The 24,827-nt window shown below is 37.1% G+C and overlaps 1 protein-coding gene and 1 long non-coding RNA gene across 3 annotated transcripts; one reads left to right on the top strand and one right to left on the bottom strand.

Annotated features, from left to right (window-relative positions):
• Positions 1 to 1,502: 1,502 nt before the first annotated feature.
• LOC145239714 (uncharacterized) lies at positions 1,503 to 2,316 on the top strand. The gene is made up of 3 exons (XR_013862363.1): positions 1,503 to 1,668; positions 1,754 to 1,881; positions 2,204 to 2,316. It is a non-coding gene; the product is annotated as an uncharacterized LOC145239714 (long non-coding RNA).
• Positions 2,317 to 6,951: 4,635 nt separating this feature from the next.
• LOC145202668 (uncharacterized) lies at positions 6,952 to 22,437 on the bottom strand. Of its 2 annotated transcripts, XM_080075683.1 has the most exons (33): positions 22,350 to 22,437; positions 20,677 to 21,132; positions 20,326 to 20,610; positions 20,126 to 20,240; positions 19,866 to 20,065; positions 19,491 to 19,799; positions 19,229 to 19,420; positions 18,385 to 18,444; positions 18,085 to 18,228; positions 17,722 to 17,960; positions 17,487 to 17,663; positions 16,893 to 17,124; positions 16,368 to 16,455; positions 16,166 to 16,297; positions 15,975 to 16,112; positions 15,802 to 15,905; positions 15,668 to 15,740; positions 15,389 to 15,459; positions 15,179 to 15,309; positions 14,392 to 14,488; positions 14,125 to 14,198; positions 13,732 to 13,866; positions 12,828 to 12,962; positions 12,208 to 12,350; positions 11,816 to 11,951; positions 11,139 to 11,242; positions 10,837 to 10,949; positions 10,412 to 10,491; positions 9,412 to 9,537; positions 9,177 to 9,317; positions 8,590 to 8,723; positions 7,453 to 7,588; positions 6,952 to 7,358 (listed from the first exon to the last, which is right to left on the bottom strand). In XM_080075683.1, exons 1-33 carry the CDS (start codon positions 22,420 to 22,422, stop codon positions 7,287 to 7,289), a joined length of 4,845 nt encoding a protein of 1,614 aa, XP_079931809.1. In that variant the 5' UTR covers positions 22,423 to 22,437; the 3' UTR covers positions 6,952 to 7,286. The 2 variants fall into 2 exon arrangements, with proteins under 2 accessions (XP_079931809.1, XP_079931808.1); XM_080075682.1 differs by lacking the exons at positions 6,952 to 7,358; positions 7,453 to 7,588; positions 8,590 to 8,723 and having other exon boundaries at positions 9,264 to 9,329.
• Between the last annotated feature and the right edge of the window lie 2,390 nt (positions 22,438 to 24,827).

Below are 24,827 nucleotides of genomic sequence, written 5' to 3'. Positions count from 1 at the left end.
GCACGAAGACGCGGTAATCAAAGAAACTGTACTGGACGTTGAAGACAAATCCTACAGAAAGTTTCGTAAATTTGATATCGAGGCCTGTTTTAAATGTCGCCTTTTTAAAGCCCTTAGAAGATAATTCAACAAATGCGATTGTCATCAGCAATGGTGGAGAGGAAAGGAAATCCTTGTTAAAGCTAGATTCCGATTCATCTTACAGCTCAGGATCCATAAGACAAAGCAAAGGTATGCAACAGTGATACAATGTTTCACGTACATAGGTTTGGTTTACTTTCATAAAAACTAAAGAAAAAGATAAATTTCGAAGTGGGATACTTTTTACTACGTGTGCCAGGTCACACAATAAGCCAAAGTCATGAATTTGGTTTTTTTTAGAGTCGTTTTGCGATAGACTGGCCCATCTTTGCCAATATTGCATGACCCAAAATTTCGACCATCCCCACGAAGAAGACTCCTGTGGAACTAAATGTAGATGGCTATTTCTTTGTCCTCCTCATGGGAGAGTTTATTTGCATCAGTAAGTACCACTTGTGGTATAAACATGAAGTTCATTTTCTTTTCCTTGTCAAATCAAGCAAATAAAGTTAGATAGTGTAAAAAATATTTGATTTCGTTGTTTATGAGATTAAACCTGGCGGACCATGATCATGCGCGATTGACCGCAGCTCACGTGAGACCGATTTTGAAAAATAAAATGCCAGAGTCTGACACCAGTTTGCCTTGTTTATTGCCAGAACCGACGCTGTGACTACCATTTGTGTGTTCATATGATTGTTTTTTGCTAATACATTTCGCAATCAGGTTTACCTGATGAGGTCAAATATTTGTTAACAACCAGACAAGCGCCTATCGCGAAGGTATTCAATCGACCTCAGTGGTTAATTAAAACTTTTCAGTTGTCACGTAACGACGTTGACAAGTTAACTCACAAACGCACGGCGTCAAAATCGCTTATATTTCCGCCTTCGAGCCCATGCGCAGTCTTATTTTCTGACCCGGGGTTTTTCAAATGGTGAAAGTCAAACATTTTGAACATAAAATTCCTTCACCTGGAGCACTTTTGTGGCACTGTAAAACAGCTAAAATGACAAAACAAAGCAAAAACTTGCGGCTTCAAAACCGTGAAGCGTTTGTTTCTGGCTCCATGCTGATTTATAGTTTCGTGGATTATTTATTTATGCTTGGCACTATTTTAGATATTTTCACATAGAAAATTCAAGCATGATGAGATGAGGTTTTATACTTCATGTAAAATAAGTATAAACCCCCTCTTCGTTTTGCGCGACCCCCAGTTAACCTCCAGTTTAGAAAACTACCCAACGCCCAACAAACGAAGTCGAACAAGACCACTATTTGCCCAAAAACCCTGCACCGAAAATTCTGTATTAAACAGACATTCTTTGAGTGTACAACAACTATACCACTTACATCCAGTTTGACACAGGAGAATAGGTGATGTTGTCAAATTATTGAAACATTTTTTTTCAGTAGTGGTACTGGCGTTTTTATCATGGGGAGTCCCTTAGAACATTGCAAAGGAAGACGCACTTCCTGGAGGAAATTTGTTCGGTATCATTGTTCTGTTACTATCTTGCATGGCAGCAGGCTGGTTAGTTAGTCACATTCCTTTGCCTGGAATTCCACCCCTACCACCACTTCTAGGTAAGATTTTTGTTTATTAACACGGAATATGATCTTGCGGCCAGAGTTTGCCCGTCACTTGTTTGACTTGTACTTGAAACCACAGGCGCTCTTGAAGCTTAAGTGGATTCTGCTGGGATTTGCTATTTCGATATCTATTATCGAATGTATTGTTGTGGCTGCATTCTCCACATTAATGATTAGCTTTCCGTGGAACTGGGGATTCGTCATCGGGTAAGTCACCCATTGGGACCCACCCAATGAAAGTGATATTTCTGCGGTTGTATAACACTGCGCAAGGTTAAATTGAACTAAACATGGTGCAAATGAATCCTTGCTTCTTTCATTTAAGTAACTTGTATGGGCTAAATCAGTTCACACAAATTGCCAACCAAATTTTGCATAAAATTGAGATTCTCAGGCACTTTTATACAAGTTCAAAGGTCAAACTATAAAACTGACAAAAAGGGCAAAACCGGCAAACAGTCAGTTCTACCGCCGCTATGTCGTCTTTTAGACATCCTCCTATTGTTAAAATACTTATATTTCTGAGCAGTTTCGTTCTGTGTGCCGTCTCTCCTGTCGTGGTCGTTCCTTCCCTGCTATACCTCAAGGACAAGGGTTACGACGTAGAAGGGGGAATTCTCACTTTACTCATTACCGGAGCTGCTCTAAATCGGGGGTCTCCAACTCAAACTTTGTCCTGGGCCAATGTTTGAGCTGCCTTGAAGCCGCGGGCCACATGCGCCCTGATATGTCAAAACGCTTTCAAAGACCTTAATTATGCAAGCTAGACACCACTCTATTAACACTCTAGGCCGGCTCTTTCCAAACCAAAGTCTTGGGCTCTTCAACGGTTGAAGGCGCTTTTTTTCGTTGACCTTTATGAGGTTTTGTCTTTAAAATCTTTTTTGCTTGTTCAAGGTGTGGGTACAAAGGTGTAGTAAATGGCCTTCGTAACCTGCTTAACAACACAGCGCTTACGTTGGTAAATTTACGTATAGCGTATAGATCGTGATAACGATCAGCTTCGTCTGGATCTCTGATGATTAGTTGATTGAAGCTATACGTTGTGGTAATATACCTTCGGTTGGTATTGAATGAACTTATTTGCACGGCAATGTCTTTAGTCAAAACACTTTCAATGAATTCTTCCCTAGGCGGGAGTTCAAAATAGTCTGCTAGAACAAACAGTCTAGCGCACCAGTCTCTGCATACGTTTCTGTAATAAACCAGCGGACGGCGCGGTGGCACGCCAAGCGGTATTACGTGTGGTAGATAAAGGCTACCTGTACTTTCGTCCTCACTTTCAGAGTTTTCTTCATCAATCAATGTCATGAGTCTCGATCAACAAGGGTTTTTGCACCTCAGTTTGTTTATTCAATCAACATGCTTATTCAAATAGAAGGTTTAAGAAACAAAACAAGTCGTTAGAAAGTAATAATAACAACCTTTACTCATAATTTCTATTAGCAACAAACACATTACTCTAAGTAACCATTTTGGACAGCAAGCAAATTAAGTTAACTGCTGTTGAGCTAAAACTGTTGTGACCAATTACATTAGCGGTGCGTTTTATCAATTCATAACACGTGGCATTAAACTGCACAACTATGCTCTGGCCATTGGCTCTGGCACAAATTTCCACAGAAAGTAACGTCCAATCACAGCGCGGTACAAAACATACGGTTAAAGCTCGCAAACACCAGATCACAAAGTCGCCTCTGCATCCTAATTAACTGCGACAGGAAATATTACAAAGTCCGAACATGATTTGTCAATACAGTGGGATTTGGTTGCTATACATTTTAACTTCCTCGCGGCCTTTGAGCTAGCGAGTCAAAACCGAGCTATTTTGGTAAACAACTATTGCAAAGTTTGCACAAATTATGTCGCAACCGCTACAAAGGCTTTTTATTTCACCGCAATTAACAATGAAAGCAATTGTTTGCGCATAATTCATATTTTATAGTTTTGTCTGTGATGTCACAAACCGCTCTTAGACCATTGATATGCGTTACCAAGCAAATAATATGAAATGAATCATAAAAGCTGTAGTGGTAAAACTGAAAATTACTTTCAGCAGGTTAAGATTTAGTTTTGCTAAAGCGTTTGATTGGCTTTAGCATTGGATTTATCTTTGACAGCGAGTTCAATCTGTTTCTTATAAAAATCGTCCTAAGCACCTAAAACAGTATAGGCGGCCTACTCAAATGTTAATAAAATGTTGATTGGTCTTCAAAGGCATAAACGTTCCTCAACCATTAAAATAAAATTACACAGTAAACAAGAACTAAACGGTTTTCTAAATTTACACTTGATGACCAGCAGACTAAGTTCGCATTATTTCATCATATTTATGTATCACAAAGGTTCATTTTTTTAACGTATAGTGATATATGGGTGTGTCCAGTTAAAGTTTCAGTACTTTTCCTTTCTTAAACACTCGACGGATGAGTAAAACAAAAAAAGTTGGTCCAATTTAACGAAATAATAATATTTTTTCATTTGCTAATAACGCGCCGCGGGCCACGGAAAATTGCCTCGCGGGCCAGATGTGGCCCGAGGGCCGCGTGTTGGAGACCCCTGCTCTAAATGATGTTATTGGCATCACAGGCTTTAACGTGGTTCTGGGAATGATATTTTTAAAAGTTTTGTGTGTATTCAACCGGCTGATTTGACAAAACCTCGTAAACAAGATTAGACGCGACTGCCCGTTTAAAACCGGGGTCGGCAACCTTTTTTGTACTGCGGCCCGGTTTGAAACTGCAGTTTTTATCACGGACCGGTATTAAAAAACTGCAAATGTTCAGCATTGAAAACTAATTACAATTATTAAAACTTTGATACAATGTGAACCTTCAGAAATTTTTCTGCGGCCCGGTAACGAACCCCTCGCGGACCGGCACCGGACCGCGGACCGGTGGTTGCCGACCACTGGCTTAAAACATTTAATGGCCGTGTGCTTATAAAGTGATTGATTAATGCAACTTATTATAAAGGGATTACAGTGTTTTTGCACAAAAGCTAATTTGGCCTTCTTTGGTGAGGTAGATCAACATACGTTTTAGCGTTTTAGGAAACATTGTATTTTGATAATTTAAAGGCTTTTTTCACGTATGTGACATCATTGCGAAAATCATTCACGGACCTCTTGAACTTGTGCTAGGAATCGGAGTAGGAGTTGTGTTGGGACTTTTTCTGTGGTATTTTCCACCAGAAACAATGGTAAGAAATTGTACAAAACAATTATTCTTTTGTCAACATATAAATAGCTCAGTTACATGAAAATTAGCATCCATACATCATGCATGTCCTCGATTTTCATGCCTTTTTTGGTTTTAAGTTTGTGATGTTGAAATCTACCCTAACTTCTATATTACAGAAAGGGGGACACGGCTACAGGACAGGAATGCTTCTCGGATTGGCGCTGTTTTGTGGTTTTGCAAGCAAATTTATTCACTTTGTGGGAGCTGGGGCGCTTGCGACTTTAGTCATTCCCTCCAACAACAACATGACATTTGGTTTACCTTAAGAAGGACGGCTTTACCTTAAGAAGGACAATTTTGTAATTGTTTTGAGTCATACGTAGGAATCATACACAGTCTAAAGTTTCCTTGTTGTCAAATGTGATCGTCTGTTTCGAATCATGGGTAGGATTTATGGCAAATGATGACAAACTGCTGTCTGCTGCAACTGAATGTGTATTAGTCACCTAAGCGAAATATTCAAATATAAGGTGTAGCCTACATATAATGCTTTGTCAGCGGGACATTGTTATAACCAAGGGGCTTGGACATGAAATGTTAAAAATGCACATTTTAGGTACCATGTGGCAGTGTTTCAAACCAACTGATAGACTTGGCTACATTAATGTAGGATTGGACCCCCAAGAAATTTGATTCTGGCTATGCCTTCGCCTTGTATCGGTCAAATCATTTTCAACAACGACACTTTTTTTACCTAAAAGATCACTGAAGACACTTGTTCGTGATCGGTCGGATCATCTTAAATTGTGATGTTGATTATTTTTTGGGGTAAGGTATTATCATTCAAAATGCAATAAAACCAACTTTAAAACTTACTTCCTATCCTAATTTTTAAATAAATTTACGTCCAAACCATACACCTCTCTGGCCTGCCTAATAAACATTAGTTTAGCTCTTTGCGTCAACTATTACAAATTGGCTAAATGAGAGCCTGCCGCGAGGTAAGGTGTTAGCAGGGTACCCTATGAAACGCTGCAACAAGAAAAGAATATGTACCACTAAATCAGAAATTGATAACGATCACGATTTGTTTTGTCCGTATATTATCGATCAGTCAAATACGAACCGTTTTCGTAGTCCAAAATCTGGATAGACGCCTAAATTGTTTAACCTTGAATTTGACATCAGCTATTCGAAGGACCACACGTGTATTACGCATTGCGCGGTACGCTGAACATGCCAAAATTACATACGCCTATATTTCGGCTCATGCAAAAAATTGCAAAACAACCTCTTTAAATTTTGCATTCTTCTGACCAGTATTACATCACTGTTGCACTTGTATCGAAACAAAACCTATAGTATAATCTGTGCGCTAATCATCGCCTCTTTTGTAACCCGTACTTCCAGCTCCTTGCGATCCCTCTGAAATCGCTTGGAGGACCCCGGTTCGAGAACCGCTATTATAGAGGCTGCACGCATTTATAAGGTGGATTAATGCTTGTTAAAAGCATTTGCTTGAAACCTTGATTCAAAAGTGGATGCCGCCGCCGTCAACCTACCTACGCATTCCTACTGTACCTAACTGTATTATTTTTGCGGAAAGAATATTGTTGGTTAACATTTTGCCGTTTGCTACTAATGTGGTTAGGTGACATTTATTGAATTTGATGCTGTATTTACAGACCTTCTACTAATCGCTAGCATATAAATGTGACTCTGGTCCTATAATATTTTGGTACGAGTAAATGCCACTGTTGTCTTTCGTCTGTTGTCGTTATTAAATTAAAACATCTTTGCAGAAGGCGCCTTTGCCTTTGTGCATATCTTGCTGATGGTCTCTTGAGCGCCACCATCTGCCCATGTTGCATTAACAAAAGAATTCGTTATTTTGGCGCTACATGTCTTGGAGTTTTGGAGCGCGAGGAAAGGCGCGTTAAGAACTGCGCCAATAAGTTTAAGGGGCCGTCCCTGCTGTGATCTGTAGACTGCATGATTACCAGATGGTTCAGACTTCCAAAATTCACACATGATATTTGTGAGGAATTAATAGGATAGGATTTACGAATTTGAGCGTTGCGCACAAGTATATACGTACAATCCCTAAATTTATTCGCTAATTGCCATATGTATCCATTATACGACAGAGAACACGTATACATATTCATTGAAAAAGGAAGCAATTAAGTAGTGACGTTATCCCAACAGGATACATATTAAAGTCCAGCCCAACAGGATGCACAAATAAACGTCTACATGCAAAGTTATTTCATGCAACTTTGTATGTCATACCGTTTTGGGTTTCCAACGGAAAACGTGATTCCAAGCAAAATCAAATTAATTAAAGCGAATATAGTTTTTCAACAAAAATCGAAATATTACATATATTCGAGTTAGTTTGTAGATTTGTTGTAAAAAATATCAACAGCATCAAACGTTTGCATAAATACTTCGGGCGGATACATGGGTTTGTGCAGCTTTATACAAAAGCAAGTAGTCGGCCTGTAAAACAAGTAAAAAAACATTAGCCTACATATATGATAATAAATGTAATAACATTCCAATACATGTCAGGAATGGGAAAAATATCTTTTACCAGTGATCGGACCATAAAAGGTCTGGCGTCTCTCAAATCTTTCACTGTCTTGAAAACATCGATTCTGTTTTCAATCCTGGAGCGGTCCAAAAGGTTTAAGAGAGCACAGACGATACCAGAACGACCAGCTCCATCTCTACAAAATTACGATGTTTAACAAAAAAGCACCCTCAAGTACAGGAGCGGGCAACTTCTCCAGTCGGCGGGCCTGATATGGGAAAATTAAGTACTTGGCGGGCCGGATTCCTGAATCGATACATTAATCGCGTATTTATCCAGTGATTTAAAACGGATTTTTGACCACCTAAACTAAATACAATCAAGAACGTCGCAATTACAATACAGTCCAAACAATCTAACTGATATAACATAAAATTATTCACCACAGCAAATTTAATGCATACACCACAGACTTAGATACTGCTGAAACACTAACTAGGCTACACGTGTGGAAAGAAAGAAAACGGAGAAATCAGGCCACCCACAAGGTTGGCAGTTATGTCGTAACAATGAACGTATGGTGCAATGGTAACAACGGCGGGAAAGTTTTTTACTATTGGGGAACGTTACTGTCCGTTACAACTATAATTTGACATAGTAAGCAAGTAGTGGCGGATTGCAGCAGACTGTAGCCGCGGGCCACATTATCATGTATGACCGGAAACTGTCTGCGGGCCGCTCAAAACCCCGTCGCGGGCCGGATCCGGCCCGCGGGCCGTATGTTGCCCGCCCCTGCTCAAGTAGATGGTCACAAGAGAAAAAGTTTTGAAGAGTCTTGCGTTGTTACTTATACTTGACGCTTTGCGTCACGTTATTGATTTTGATTGTTATTAATTTTTGAAGTGCAATGGAATGATGACGTGACTACATTCAAACGACAACCTTCTTGGTTGAAATGAGACTCGAGCTAGGAGATTTTTAACATATTCTTTCAAGCCCTGGCCTAGTAGCAAGTATAAGTTTAAATATAGCCCGGAACTATGCGTACAGCACTTGGGCAAAGATCGATTTGTTTTATTCTTTCTATCGATACCGTTTCAATCGAACCTTAAAGCGTTTGGGCGAAAAACAAACTAAATAGAAAAATGACAATAGATAACATTGTGACAACTAGCACAGAAGTATATAGTAGTTCACCTGCAATGAACAACTATCGGACGTTTTTCTTGCCTCAAGGAATGAGCTTGAGAAACGAGTTCAAGGAAACGTTCAACCACCGTGCTTTCGTCACCCTGCTTGCTTACGTCACATTGAAGATGCGTTACTGAAACCTGTGTTACAATAAACAATCGGTTTGAACCGATACCTTCGTTTTTCATGTCATTGTTTTATTGATAGTAGTGAGAAACAAACGAATGGGTTTCATTGTACAGACGAGCTTGATAGATAGTTCTTATTGTTTACCGAAATTCCACGCCATTATTTATATGACTTGATTAAATGCAGGAAAAGCCTGCGCACATTTTTCGGTTTCAGATAATCATTCAGTTACCAAAAATAGGATGTCGGTAGTTGGTTTAGAAACTTCTTTGTTTCTCTTGGTGGCGTTGGACAACTACGTAATGGGTTGCCTGGTGCCTTAGGTTACATTGTAGAACCAATGTACTTGGTTTCATATAAGCAATGCTCGGATTTGACCAAAAAATTAACATCGTCGCCAAAACAGGTAGGTCAAATTCGATGGGTATCCGAATGTGTCACTAACAATAATAAATCAAACTTACAGAGCCTTCAACTTCCTCGACGTAAAACTCCCGTCTTGTAATATCCTGACCTAAGTCAGATTTTGCAGTCATAGTCACATTGATGTAATTCAACTGAAGCGGGGAGTTCAACTTTTCTGTCCAATATCCACAACTTTGGTCCTAATAACAAAACTCGAGTCACAAAAATCGATGTGATTTCTGTCGTGCAACGATTCCGACAGAGAAAATAAATTGTTATTCTTTAAAACCTTACATTGTCCACAGAAGTCAACATGACAATCGCAGCTGCGTTGTGATCGCATACCATCTGCCAGAACTGGTTAATGTTGGACGACAACGGTCCTTGTGTGACGATTATTGAATTAGCTCCTTCATAGTCCTAAACAACATGAACAAAGTTTTATTATCCGGTAAACAAATTGAAGTTTAAATTCGATTAGGTGTGAGGATCGTGCCTACGTAAAAAATGTTATTGCCCCAAATCCGCTAGTGTGCGCCCTGTTGCATATGCTGCACCAACAAATGCTCGATTTCTATTCTCCTGCTGTTGCCTATTTTACATTGCCAGGTGTTTCTATTTTATCTGCGCCTTTGTGCCCAAAGCTTTGCCGTGCGCGCCTGACAAAGATAAGACGTGGCTCGCTGTTGGGTCAGCAGTCTAACGTTGCTTGACAAACCAATTCGAAAGCGGCAGTGTCAGCTATGTCTGTGGTGTTCTGTTTTCAGTTTAGTGTTTTCGTCGCCCTTTGTTTTGTTGTGTTTTTACTTTCTTTTCCCTTTTATTGATGTATTATCTTGTGGTTTTTATAGGAACTGAAGATGCCATTAGGCGAAATATATATATTCCAAGATTTTATCGACTGATTTCGTTACATGGAAAATGCTTTTCTATTCTTAGTTATACGTATAGTTGGAGTAGAGTGTTTGGACCTTTTAAAATCGACAGGTTTTTGAACAACGCATGAAAGCATTGACGAAATCAAGCGATAATGCGTTGCACGACCAGTTTACGTGCAAAAGTTTGGCGGGTTGCATTGTAAGGTTTGCTCAAATGAATTCTTCTGAAAATCGATTAACACCAGGCACGAATAAGTTCAATTCGACATGTCGTTGGGTAAAATTAGTAGCTTTTGCAATTTGCTATTTGCACAATTTACAATTCGAGATAATTTGTGCAGTACATGATTCAAATTACCGCTGGGTCAAGTTTAGGATTCCTAATATTTGCCTTTTCCTGAGACACCACAACTTACCTGGACAAATGATGCATTGATAAAGACGTTCTCGTACAAGCTTGCTGCGTTTCCACTTAAAGTCACCAGTGACCTATTATCTGTAAAAAAAACATTTGAAATTGGTGTTTCGGGCATTAAAAGCATAATTTAGTTTCTTGAAAAAGGTCTCATGTGTACACAGCCCATGATATAGACCAGTGGTTCTCAACTTTTTTGTCCTGTGCCCCCTTTTAGTCGATATTAAAATCTAATTCCCCCTCTACAAATTTAGTTTGCTAAAATACCGTTTACATTGACATTTTAATGTAATTTTAGAACAGAAATTAAACTCTCGATTATAAGCTTAAACCGATCATACGAGAACTTTCATTTTCTAAGCTCTCGCGTTATTGAGTAAGACTAGGTTGATACTGTCCCACCAAAGTAGAAAAAAAAAAACTTACAAGGCAGAACCGTGTCATCTCTGCATGATTGTCGATTTGCGTGTTGGCATGCCCTCGACTGCGAAGTTTCCAGGGGAGGGATCAGATTTAACCATTCGAATTCCTTTTTGAGACTTTTAAAACAGATGATGATTAGTAATCACTAACGGCGTTTAGTAGCAAATCGTTTTTTGATACATTTTTTCAATATACATTTTAAAATGTTAACATTTTGGATTTCAAGTAACGATTCATATGTGACTGGTCAAATAGCCTAACATATCCGGTCTAGGACAAAATTTTCTAAAATAGAAAAGATTTACGTTTGTTGACGGGAACAGTGCTCTGCAAAAATGTCGCAAGGAAGGTCTGTGTCGCCCGTAGTGTGAATCTCAACAATCAGCTTGTGCATGAGAATATACTGATTCTGCAAAGAAAATTGTCCGTTTAAGACACAAAAAGTGCTTAGAAAAAGGTGATATTCAGTATTTTCTCGAACAGTGATGTTTTTACTAGATTATGTCAACCAATCAAGTGACGCCAAAAAACGACTGAAAATGAACGAAACAAGAACATTTAAACCCTGATAACAATCCAACTTTACATAGACTGCTTACCAAGTAATTGAAACTAGACTTACTTTGGTAATTTATTAGCACTACGACAACACATACACAATTCCCGTTTAGGTATTGCTCACAAGTATTTCAAGGATAACTGAGTCCCTTATATTTTAAACTGACAATTGGTGTATTTAAATTTAAATATTTCAGTATAGCATTTTTAAACCCAAGACTAAGATTTGCTACAGACAAGGGTCAATACATTGATAGACACTACATGGAGATAGATAGTATTAAACTCTAGTGAGGTAAAACTAACGTTATTTGTTGTTCCGGATATGTTGGTCAGATCAAAAAGTAGGCACATACACCTACATTTGGTAAAACTCCACCTACTGCGTTATTGTTCATTGCTAACCTCCCTTTCATACACTTACAATGTTTTGCACCATGTCCATTCTCTGTCGACGCATATTCAGTACAGTGCTGAATACATCTACTCGACCCTCTGCAATCATTTGTTGTTCCAAAATGTCCAAGCCTATGTAAGTTCCAGTCCGACCAACACCAGCGCTACATAGTAAAACGCATCAGTACAAAGAGTTATGGTGTCAAGTTTGCAAGATTTTGTTTTCAGTGAGTAAACAAAATTAGGCAATAAAGGTTTCAGATATTGCTTTGGAAGCTCGGTAAAGTCAATAAAGTTATGTCTAGTTTGAAACAATAGTATTCGGAAAGAGTCATGTTACATAATGATCGATCAATAACCTTATGTCGTATACCACTATGGAAACATATAAATCGATTAAAAAAACAAAAGCATTTCCACCTGCAGTGAACAAGTATCGGTGAACTGTCTTCAGATTGCGATTGTTTAATGACGCGATGAAACCGAAGCAATCCAGTCGTGCAAACAGGAACTCCGTGGTCGGGCCAGGCAGCAAAGTGGTAGTGAGTCACGTAGCGGCATTCCTGTGCACCCGACACAATAAAGCGTCAGTTGGTGTATTTTCTTTACTCTACGTGAAGCTACTACTTGTTCAATGTGTACAACCGCCCGTAGGGATTTTCCAGGTTTCAGGGAAAAGCGTTTTACACCCAATGAATTACAGTGTTACAAACTTTCCAATGGGGGTTTCAGTGCACGTGCAATGACCATATGTGTCATATTCTATGACAAACGACGTTATCACAACAGTTCGTGCATGAGGTCAAGACAACTTGTACAAACATAACTACACACTGTTGAGTAAATATCAAACATGGTAAAATAGAAGAGCAATGGTTAAGTGCAAAAGATATGGCGTCACGATACTATATATAATTACGTAACAAAATTAAAAATATTTAAAACTACACATATTGTGGTAAATATTGGGTTGTTAAAAACTTGAGTATATTTTAATCTAACCCAGTACGCCAAGTAAAATATAACAGCACTGAAATTACCGATAAGTCGCTTCTGGTGATGGATATGGAACGAACGATGTAGCTGCCATAACTTTCTTCCTGGTCTGTCTTCACTGCGTATTTCCCGAACCGAAGATTTTCGTTGGGTTCAGGCCAATATTTCTCGCACTTTTGCTGTGACACCAAATATATATTTTTGCAGTGCGCCATAAAGATACATAAGATCAGAGCTGTTTATGGGGTAAACTGATGTTTTGAGAAAAAGGCGGTTCAGATATGGGAGGTCGGAATTACTCTAGAATATTTCATTGTAATTTTCCTTTTTTGACATAAATTTCGGGTATTAGTTTGGCTTAAATATGTTACCCCTCGGGCCGAATTAATGTCCCTAAACTATATTTTAATTTAGATCAGGACAATAAATTAATTTGAGATCTTGTGTTGATTTAAGCAATAAGATACACACCACAATACCTAAAAACGAGGACAAGCAAACAAAACGTCGCTTGCTTTGGTGTGCTTAGGCTATAACAGTGCTCTTCAACCGGTGTGCACGGTGCACCCTAGGGTGCAACAAAATATGCATGGGGTGGACCAGTACGAAAGGGTATACAAGGGTGCATCACAAACTTTTAATGAACCATTAATATTTGACCTTCAGGATATTAGGGTGTAGGTTTCAATTGATATATAAATGAACCTTTAATTTTTTTAAAATGTTGATGTCTAACACTTTCAGTGCAGTCGAGGAACATCTACTTCAAAAGACGCTTTGCGCACCGTGCAGATTCACATTAATTAACGGCAAAAGTTTTTGATCAAAAATGTTTACGTCAAAAGTTTTGATTTTAAGTAAACAGGGTGCATAAGTTCGTCACAACAACTCTAAGGGTTCACCAGACCAAAAAAAGTTGAAGAGCACTGGGCTATAACACTGTATTACCTTTGTTTTTTCTAAAACGTTTGTCAGCATTACAATTGTCTTGCAGTTTTGTTCCCAAATCATTTGCCAGAAATGTTGAACAGTGACGGGACGAGGTCCTTGAGCTGCTATAAACTTGACATTTCCATTGTAACCCTGTGCAACACATACAAGGAAGTATGTATAATTTTCCATAACATTTCTTAAGTTAACCAAAATACTATTCGTTTAACTATATAACCGATTTCAGACAATAAAATGAATGGAGAAGATTAAATCACCCCACCATGCAAGGAAACAATGATTTAAATCCACTGTTTGTTATTTAAGTTCAAATTCATATTTGCACAGAAGTGCTATACCACTGCTAGTTGCGTATATTACGCAGAATTCACTTACAAACGAGAAACTTACATTGATGTAAGAGGCATTAATGTAGTCGTTGTTTTCCGGATTTCCGCCCTTAAGCTTCACACGATTAAAGTCATCTGTAAAAAAGTTGGAAACGGGTAAACCACTACTGCAATTATCTTACAAAAGGCAATCACCTGATTTTGTGTTTTTACTGTTTAAATGTATTTGTCGAATGCCATAGTGGTAAGTGATATTAATGTGAATATACAAAGGATATTTGCTGGATGTATTTATAACCAAGACTACACAATAAGAGATTGAACTCACACGGAAGAATATTTTTGTATCGGTTTCTCTCCTTGTTCCGTGTATCGGTTGCGACGCTTTTATCCAGTGACATTCTATCTTGGGCTTCCTTCAACTCCTAACGGGAAAGAATGGGTACATGCAAAATTAACGACTACACACAAAAGATAACAGGACAACCACAAAGAGCATAATTCACAGCAGTAAACGAACATACGTACACATTAAATAGTCCAAGTTATGGTTTTCAATAGTGATGCACCGAACCCGCCTAAAAAGGTTCGGGCCGAAACCGAATATTCGGCCACGAGGCCGAATAAATTCGGCCGAATCAGGCCGAACCTAAAACCGCATTTCTTATGGGTGTTTTTAACTGAACCGTGTGTTGTTGATGCAAGTGAACTTAATTATGAAAAGCCAAAACTACTTTTACAGTGCGAATACTTCACAAAACTTGTAATATTTCGCAGACAATGTAGCAAGTATTTTATAGATACAACAAATAGTTAATTTATGATGTTTCGTATTGGCGAAAATGAAAGTTTGGGTATTAATTCCATGCAATCAAAAAGTTCGGTTTCGGCCGAATTTTCAAAAAAGTTCGGGCCGAAACCGAAACATCGAAAAACAGCTTATTCGGCCGAAATGTTTCGGCCAACCGAAACTTCGGTGCATCACTAGTTTTCAATTGTATATTAAGTATAACCATGCACACACTTTTGTTTATTAGTTACTACGTGATTAAAAGTTGACATAACACAATAATAAGGAAACGAAGCATGTTGAATGAACAACACGAAAGTTTTACCTTAAATTGGGTATTGTAGGTCACGGCATCGCGTGAATAGGTGTTATATCTGTCCAGTAATTTAGAAAGTGCAATAGGTCGTCCGATGACAGATGACACATTCTCATACAACGTTTCGTTTGGTTGCAATTCTAAATGCAAGGCGGAAGTAAAGAGCATTTCAGTCAATTTAGAAAAACGGTAAAAGGCCATTTTTGTGACGAGTCTTACCGTCAGAACGGTCTTGGTTTCTATTGTCAAGGGCAATGATATTGTTTGGTGTTTTGGAAGATTTTCGTCTCCTACCAAAAACAAATAGGAATAGAGTGTTAATAAATCAGGTTGGTCTGCCTAAACAGTCAACAACCATCTTTCTTTAAGCAAGGAGATTATGTTTAGTTAACTATTTTCCAAGAATCAACCAACCAAAGACACCACATTCAAGAATGAAACGATCCCACAATATCTACAATATATATATATGTAAAAATAAATTAAACTAAAACTCACCTTAAAAAAATCAATGCTACAATAATAATAAGCATAAGTAAGAAGACACCAATGGAAATTCCTACAATTAGCCCTGAAAAATAAATGTTTTAACGACATATTTAGCTTACATAAGTTTATGGAGCATTACTAACCTATGGGCGTTGAAGGACTCATGATATTTGCACTTATTTCAACAAAAGGACTCGCTTTAACTGCAACAGAACTTTCCACTGCAGTTGTGGTGATTACCATAAACCTACATATATGAATTGGTCAGACAATACAATATAACTTACTAGGTAGAATAATATTCAAAAATACAAACTTGTACAACTTGTTTTGGGTCAAAGTTGGATTTTTGCATGTGTGTGTCTCCATAAGGTTGGAGTTAAAGTCAGTTTTGACATCACACGTTGAAACTGATTTGTCCCCAATAATTTTTGTGACAGGATCACCTGTAAATCTACAAGAAAACTGTGTTAAAATGATGTGTAAGCACTAACAAAATAAACTTGCCTTGGTACAGCAAAAGCACAATGCCAATAAGGGATGTTTCCTAATAAAACACTTTGTAACTCTGTCCAAGTAAGTATTTGTTGCAATGAATTGTTTCTACTTTCAGCATCCATACCAACAACAAAGTAGCAGCTTAATAAAATGTAAGCTGATTTTTATATTAACAAGCCACAAATATTATGAGAAAGCAACGTTTAAATACCTGACAGGTCCATTAATTTCATTCACAGGAGAAACAATGACTGATAATGCAGAATTGGATCTTTTCATTGAAGGAACAAAATCTGGTTCTGCAAAAATTATTTTGAGTTATTTGTTTCATTTTGAAATAGATAATATTTATTTATATTTTTTTGCAGCAGAAGTTAATGGTGAAAAAATGAAAAATGGTGCTAAGTTACTATGTTTCACTGGAAAAATGATTTATTAGCGAACAGGTTAGTTATGCTTAATAAAAAACATAACCTTAATTAATTTAATTTCGTTCACAGGGGAAACAATGACTGATAAGGAATTGGATGATTTTATTGAAGGAACAAAATCTGGTTCTATAAAAATTATTCTGAGTTTCACTTTTCTATCATTGAAACAAACATTTATTTATATTTTTATGTGCAAGAAGTTAGTATAACAATGGTGCTTTAGATACTATGTTTCACTGGAAAATAATGATTTATTTTAAGTAGCAAACAAGCGAGTTAGGCTAAATAAAACAAAATAAAATAACCTTTTGGTAAAGTTGCACAATATCTGTGTGCAAACACTGGCACTCCATCACTGGAACAAGTCATTACTTGTAAAGTTATAGAAAGTATTTGATTTGGCAGCATAGAAACATTGTGACTGTGGTTCATATCCGTTACGTTTTTCATAGATACATTAAACATTTGCTGTTCTTGCCATGTTGCAAGTGATGAGGAATTGGATGCAAACAAACTCAGTTTTTTTGTTATGTTCAGCTGTAAAAAATTCATAAACAATTCATTAAAATACCATTGTTCAGCCAAATATATAAGCAAGTGAAAAGTGGAATCATTATGTGATGATGCTGAAATACAGAAGTTCAACCTAAGTTTTTCTTTTAACACAGAAATGGTTGACATAGATCTGTTAAAGACCAATATCCCATCAAACAGTTGTGACATTGCAATATCCTTCTCTCCATTTTTTGTGTGCTTTTGATAAATGTGATATCACCAGTATTTAGTGCTGTACTCACAAACTAAATTGATACATCCAGAAATTCCTCACTTTGTTATTTCCCAGCAGAAAAGCAGTCAACCTAATTTGACCACAGTAGTACAATTATATAACAACCTACCTTGTATCCTGTAATTTCAATCATATTAATGTTTGTTGGCCACATCCATGTGATGACACATGTTTGCACATTCAATGTAGCAGAAAGGTTTTTAGCCTTGTCAGCGACAGCTATTCTGGTTGACAAAACTGTCTCCATAGGCACAGGAAAATTCCAGATTTGTGGAAACAAAACCACCTTAGCATAATCAGACATAAGTCCATGAGTACATAAGCACCTTATAATGCAAAATTACCTGGATGCGATAATCCTGTGTTTTTAAATTACCCAACAAAATTTGGTATTCATGATTGCCAGTGGAATTGATTGTTTCTGTGTTATTGTAAACTGTTTGAATTCCTCCCAAGACATTAGTGATTGCAAGCAAGTTAAAGGTAATTTTGCCAGTGAAAACAGTCATATCTTTCCATCTAACTGAAAGTTGATTTGCAGCACAACTTACAGGTTGTGATGGTAGAAATGTAACAGGTTGAGCTTAAAACAAAAGCAAGTATTATGTTGTTCTTAGAAATTAATTCATGTAAACAAACAAGTCATCTGAAGGAAAATGAACATGATTTAAAGCATGAGATATTCTATTTGAGTTTCCAATCATTACCTTTAAACTGACATACAAAGTAGCGTTTGTTGGTACAATGGCCAGTTCTCCATGAAAATCTTGGGTTGTCACTATCTTTGTTTGAAAGAACTACACATGTGTAGTTTTTTGGTTCTCCTGTAGACCATTGTGTAAATGTCTGATCTGCAAAAGAATTATACACTGGGAATGTACCATGAAAATAAAGTAGTACCCATATTTTAGTTGAATAAACCAAAAGTTAAAATGAAACTAGTTTTGCAAAAATTGTGTAAAACCACATAATGTTGGCTTATTATTTACAGAATGTTTAATAATTACCGAGTGGTGTGTCATTGAACCAAACCAGAGTACCATTTCTACGCTCAGCTCCTACAAAGGCTGCAAAACAAAACAAAATTGTGTGAAAACAGTTTTATTGTTTATGATGCAAAGAATGCATCAGATGCATCACATTTTATTTCCATGTATTTGACACTTGCAAACAAGTGTGTAATAAAGATAAATATCCTAAAAAGTGTGCAAAATTAGTAGAGGCAAACATAACAAACTAAAAAAGGAAACAATGCAACGGTGAGTTGGTACTTATGGTCATATTTCAGCGACAAAAACAAAACCAAGATGCAAACACTGTACAAAACAAAAACATTATGCTCTTGCAAGGGTTGTTTTTCAAGGAATTTACTTATTACAAGTTGGGAATCACAGTTTCAACGACCTAGGGGTATTACCTGTGAATTACACACATTTTTTGGGGGGCATCTTGACTCGAAAACCGAAAGGTTAATCGATGCCTCATTACCATCACTTGCGTTTGTGAGTAAAAATAGACCATTGAATTGAATTACACTGTAGTCTTTTTCAAATAGGGTATTACAGTATTGTAGTCATTACATTATTTATCAGGGAGTCGACGTTTGTCGTATGGGTTAAGGTTCGGTTCGGGTTCACTTAGTTTTATTTTTTTTTCCTGCCAAAATCCAAGTTCATCAATCATTCCATGCCAAAAGTCAATGAACAAGCACAGTGGTAGAAAAAAAACATATAAAGGTGAAATTTGCCACTCTTTGGATTTAGACTATAATCATTACAAAGACAAAGCACTTTTTTTGTTGAATACAAAATGTATTGTTTTGTTGAATACTTAACATTTTATTAACCAAACCTGACTTTGTATCTGTCATCCACCCACTGCGATTAGCATAAAATGTCCCTTTGTTTTGGATAAACTTCTGAGTTTTGTTATCGGTTATAATAGCCAGATCTCCATCATATTTTTGGCAAACACTCCGGGCATTTGTGAATTTTTTTTTAACAGGAGCAAACCAGTAATATCTTGCATCAAAATAGTCCAAATCTACAAAAATAGAAATTGTTACGTTTTAATGTGACATTCTTTCTAAGCAAGCCAGTTTCACTTTTTATACCTAATGTAAAATATATTGGATCAGTTGTTCCATGCACATTCTTTGAATGACATGACAGATTTGCTTTTGATCCCAAAATAACAGAATTATATATGACAATTGTGGATGTTGTTCGATAACCCTGGTAGTTCATTAGTGTGTAAATAGGCAGTCCAGGGTTGCCCGCTTCAACCTTAATGCCATTAACGCTCCAGTGGATTGTTGGCAGTGGTGCACCATGAAATGTGCAGCTTAGGTTTAGTTGTTTGGCAAAAGGGACAGCTTGTCTCTTTTGGGGAATTGAAGAATTAAAAATTGGTGCATACTCAACTGAAAAATAAAAAGTGTCACTTTGTAGTGTATGATTACATATCACCAAAGTAAAAACATGTTTACCAAACACATGAGCCTTTGCTTCTGCTCTTCTTTCAGGAGTGGCAGTGGATCCGACAAAATTTATAGCTTTGCATACATATATTCCTGAATGTGCTCTTGTAGCATTAGTAAAATTCAGTCTAGAAACTACAGAGTAACCCAAACTTGTCACACTTTGAAACACAGGTGAGGAAGAAACCTGTGGTAATGAAGTTGCATCTCTGCATATAAAATGAATGCAAATCACAATATTATTTCTGTGTGACATTGATAATACTCACTTGTACCACATAGCTGACGGAATGCTGTAACCAAATGAAACACAGTCAATGAAGGCATTACTTCTATTTTTTCCAACGGTGATGTTGGAAGAAGTCAGAGAAATGTTTGCTGGTACTAGAACATGATTTTTTCACAAAATTCAGAACATGTTTTTTTGTAAAAGAAATCATGCAACAATGCTAAAACGTCCTTCACATACCATAAACAGTATATTCGACTGTTTGTGAAACTGTTGATGATGAAGAAGAAAGTTTTCCAGAAAGAACCAATGAATAGTTTCCAGCATCACCAATAGATTGAACAGCAATGGAGTAATTGAAGCTTTTATGTGTACCCGATGATAATGCCAAATTGTTTTTACTGGTGGTTGTGTTGGCATGAAGGACAGTAGCCCGTATAGTTCCAACAAACCATACCTTTCCCGAGAAAAACACTTGAGTAAATTTTTCAGCTACCACGTCTGTGAAATCTTTTACAATTAACTCTGCAAAGAGGGAGCATTCTTTTTATTTTACAGCGACAAATTGGAGTCTTTTGGGCAAATATTTACCTTTTTGACAAATGTAGAACTTCAGTTTTACGGAGCAAGAAAAATCCAGCCACTTTCCTAATAGATTCCAATGGTCTCCCCATATTGACATATATGTGTTAACAGCGGAAACGATCACGCACCTTTCCTTTGCAAAATTTGGTTCTCCTTTGTACCAGTTTGTGTAAGTTGAAGTGGTGGAGTCATCCCAAACAACGGTGGCACTGTTTGGTTTGTCTACCGGGTTTGATGCTCCGACCCAGTAACTCGAAAAGAACCTGTTTGTCGGTGCAGTTGCCTCAGTAGAGCTTACCAAAGGTCGAATGACACGTTCTATTGCTGTTTGTATTCTTTGAGATTTTATTCGAACAAGGTAGGATTCTTGACTTTCACACTCGGTGTCGGCCTCGGTTTTCGACAAAGATTTGTTAAAGAAATACAAGCCATAATTTTCCACAGAAGTAACCGCAAAGGGTGCTGAACAAAATAAATAAACGTGAGTTATCTTTTGTTTATGAAAACAGCAGTTGACATATATTGCGTACTGCGCCAAGATAAATAAAGTTCCAGAGAATCGTATTTGCAACTGTACCGTCAATTTTACTGACTGAACAGACAGCAAACCACTGATCTCTATAAACACTGGATTGCGTGGTAAAAATATTTTGAGCAAAATAGTTGAAATATTATATTAGTATTTTGTGTTTTTAATAAAAACGTTCAAATCACTTGTTCTTCAGAATTTCCAGGAGTTTGATGACAGTCAAAAACAAGCAGTTTGGATAAGCAAGGTAATGTCATACAAAGTATCACATCATCTTGTGTGGAGAGAATAGCCATCTTGTTGGATTTAAGTCCAAAATACTTAAAAAAGCACGAACATTTCTTATATTGCACAAAAAACATTTACTACTGCTCAGTAAAGATTTATTTCAACACTAACTTAATAACGTGTATCCAGTACACCTACACTAATACACATCACAGTCAATCTACGCATATTTATAGGTTATTACACACTGGAATACATGCGTCCTATTAATTTACAAATCATATCTGCAAAAATCGCTACGCAAATGCCTAAAACAAAAATTATCGTCATTTTTCCACTCTCTCCCCATTGCCCGCAATGCATTTTTGGGGCTTCCTTTTGCAGCCGCCATTACGCTTCAATTTGCTTCAACCGTGACGGCCAGTAGCGCAATCCAGGGTTTATAGAGATCAGTGCAGCAAACAAGCTTCTTCGCGCCCAACAACGCCATCAGTACTTGTACGCATCCGACATCCGATATGTTTTTATTTCAACATTTAACCTTTTTTATCTTTTATGGCGAAAACATATTTTTAGTGTTTTACACACATTACCATTTTCACACACGCACACCCACACCCTAATTTTAATTTGACATTTTGAAGGTTCTTCGTATATTTTCAGATGCTTACACTTTTCAGTTGAAACTTTTTTCAGGGCTACATTTTGTTTAAGTTTATTTTTATTCCTTGATTGTTCGTTTGATCAATATCGTCGTGCAAAGAAACAGGAGTGCACAACCTGCGACCGAGGATAGTGTGACATAAATTTGGACAGACTGGGGACATTTGGTAAACAAAAAGCTGTAATGCGGACGGCAATGGTGGGAAGGATGTAGGCTACATTGCTAAATTAAACAAACCAATACCGGAATGTAACTTACCCTGTGCTGATGTCAGACCGCTGCTACACTGATTTGCAGAGAAAACCGCAAACATCAAAGTAAGTCCAAGCATTTTGGGTCAAAAATTAATTTAATCTCGTATACATCTAATGGACATTGCACTTTATTTGCTGAAGAAATATCTTAAAAACAAGCTTTAACAGAGGTTTGTTTTGACCAAACATACTGAAATGAATGCTATGCAGTATGTTAAATCTCATTCTTTAGCGCGACGCTTAAGCGAGTTTTTAATATCACGTAAAAACTCATCAAACAATTAACTTTAATACAACATGTCTAAGTAAAATCAATCTTTTTTACCTATCTTTGAAATCTATATGCTAAAAGATCAAATAAAACAGTGATTTTAAACACATACACACACTTGGCCATTAGTAACCTGTACGAGGCAGCCGCCTTTTGACATTAATTTCAATGGTATAACACTTGTATGCAATAAGTTCTAACCCTTCAATAGTTTTTCTGTTTATCTTATATTCAACTCCTTTACTTCACAGTGATTCACTGTTAGTAAGAAACTAACCAAAGTGTAGATGTATAAGAAACGCACACGCACTCCACGTTCAACGCAATTTCCGTCATAATGCGTCACCACACCACTGTATGACTGATCGTGGTAACCGAAAACAAAAGGTCTTTTACGGTCATGATTACCCTTAGACTTAAATGTTGCAGCATAACAAATGTAGCCTGTATTCTACTTAGTTGTATATCTTTTTAGCAGAATTAACATTTTCTAATATAAAAAATGTTTGTTATGTTTAAAGCGTACAAATTCTTCATCACTACCAACTACATTATATTTTTTTATGTTTGTTGACTTCACATTGCAATCACGTAAAGGCGAAACTTTGCTGAAACGGAGGATTCGACAAAAGGTTAACGTCATTTTAACTTTTACTACTAAATTTAGATCAAACGTTTTTTCGTTACGTATCGGTTATCACATGATTATTATCTGCAAGTTTCCACACCCTGTACACATGCTATTGCATATATTGTATTTATTATCTTAGTGCACGTGCTTACAACGTTGGGCAATAAGGTGTTGTAGTTAAATATGCATCTGCGCAAAACAATCACAGAAATGTACTTTCATTCGTTTAAGCAAATGTCATAACATTGACTGACGGTCACAATAACCAGAGTTTCATACCGGAATGGAACGGAACGTTATACCGGAACGAAATAAATAATTTTTGGCTCAAATACCGGAACGAAATACCGAAATAAAAATATTCAAAATACCGGAACGGAACGAAATGCCGTTATTTTTTTACGGTATTTCGTTCTGGACATTTGACATGCAACAATTAAAAAAAAAAATAAAAAAAATAAAAAAAAATGCTAAAAATTTTGCGCCGTTATGTTATGTGACATAACAACTACCGACAATAATTCTTGTGTGTTGCAACTTTCTTACTTTTTTCGCTTAATTGTTGCAAAAACCGTAGAAATGTTCTTTTGTTAAGACCGAAATACCGAAAAATACCGTTATAAATTTATTTCGGTCAGACCGAAACGAAATGAAAATATCGGTCCAGGACGAATGCTCAGAACGAATAACGTTATTTGGTTTCGTTCCGTACGGTGTGAAACATTGACGATAACAGTCTTATTGTCTTTTATTAAAATTTTAACCCATTTACAATTTAATGGCACTAGTTGACGCTGTTGATTCAGTTATGCGTGTATTTTCCGTGTAATTCTGTCGCGGTTTTCAACTACCTAAGTATGTTGCAAAACCTTTAATTCGTAAATTACATCCAACTATAGGAAGGCAGAATTAAAAACGTGTGAACATACTGAAAATGAAATACACAACACTTTTTTTCGATTTGTGTACGCCCTTGCAACACTTTCTGTCCCAGATTTACTTCGTTGCAAATACGGGTTTTTCTGGCAATAAGTTACACATATGTTAGTATTCAATGCAATTAAACGACGTTTCATTGACGACTTCACAAACCATTAATTTGAGGGCTGTTTACATGTTAATTTTTTTACTTGTCTGTATTTATGTCTGTATATGGGTCAGGCGCGCCAGACCGTTCGGCCAAGTTCCTGCCCGTTAAGAAAAAAGCGGGGAAAACTTTTCAATACCACCACCTAGTGACAAGATTAATTTTAGGTGATAAACGTATGTCAAATAACATACCCGTCTCATGACTTCGTTGCGACCTAGATCCTTCGTTGTCTTTGATTGAAAGATGGCAAATAAATCATTATTTCACATCTGACAGCAATTGCGTTCCACGCCGCCCAATACAGTGCTTTTGTTTCCCGGAGAAAAACAATATAAATTCCCGCTCTCCACTTTATTGCCAGTCGCTTATCGTACACACGTATTAGCAAATATTGCGCGCAGGTTAGCGGGTCGGAGGTGATCGAAGGTCAAATATAAATGCGGGTCGATCGTTGCGTCTACTCAGATCAGGACGCGCAACTTGTTGGTGA

Source organism: Phallusia mammillata, chromosome 7 (genome assembly GCF_965637545.1).
Source record: "Phallusia mammillata chromosome 7, kaPhaMamm4.hap1.1, whole genome shotgun sequence".
Lineage (NCBI taxonomy): Eukaryota > Metazoa > Chordata > Ascidiacea > Phlebobranchia > Ascidiidae > Phallusia > Phallusia mammillata.
This window is presented reverse-complemented; position numbering and strand designations above follow the sequence as displayed.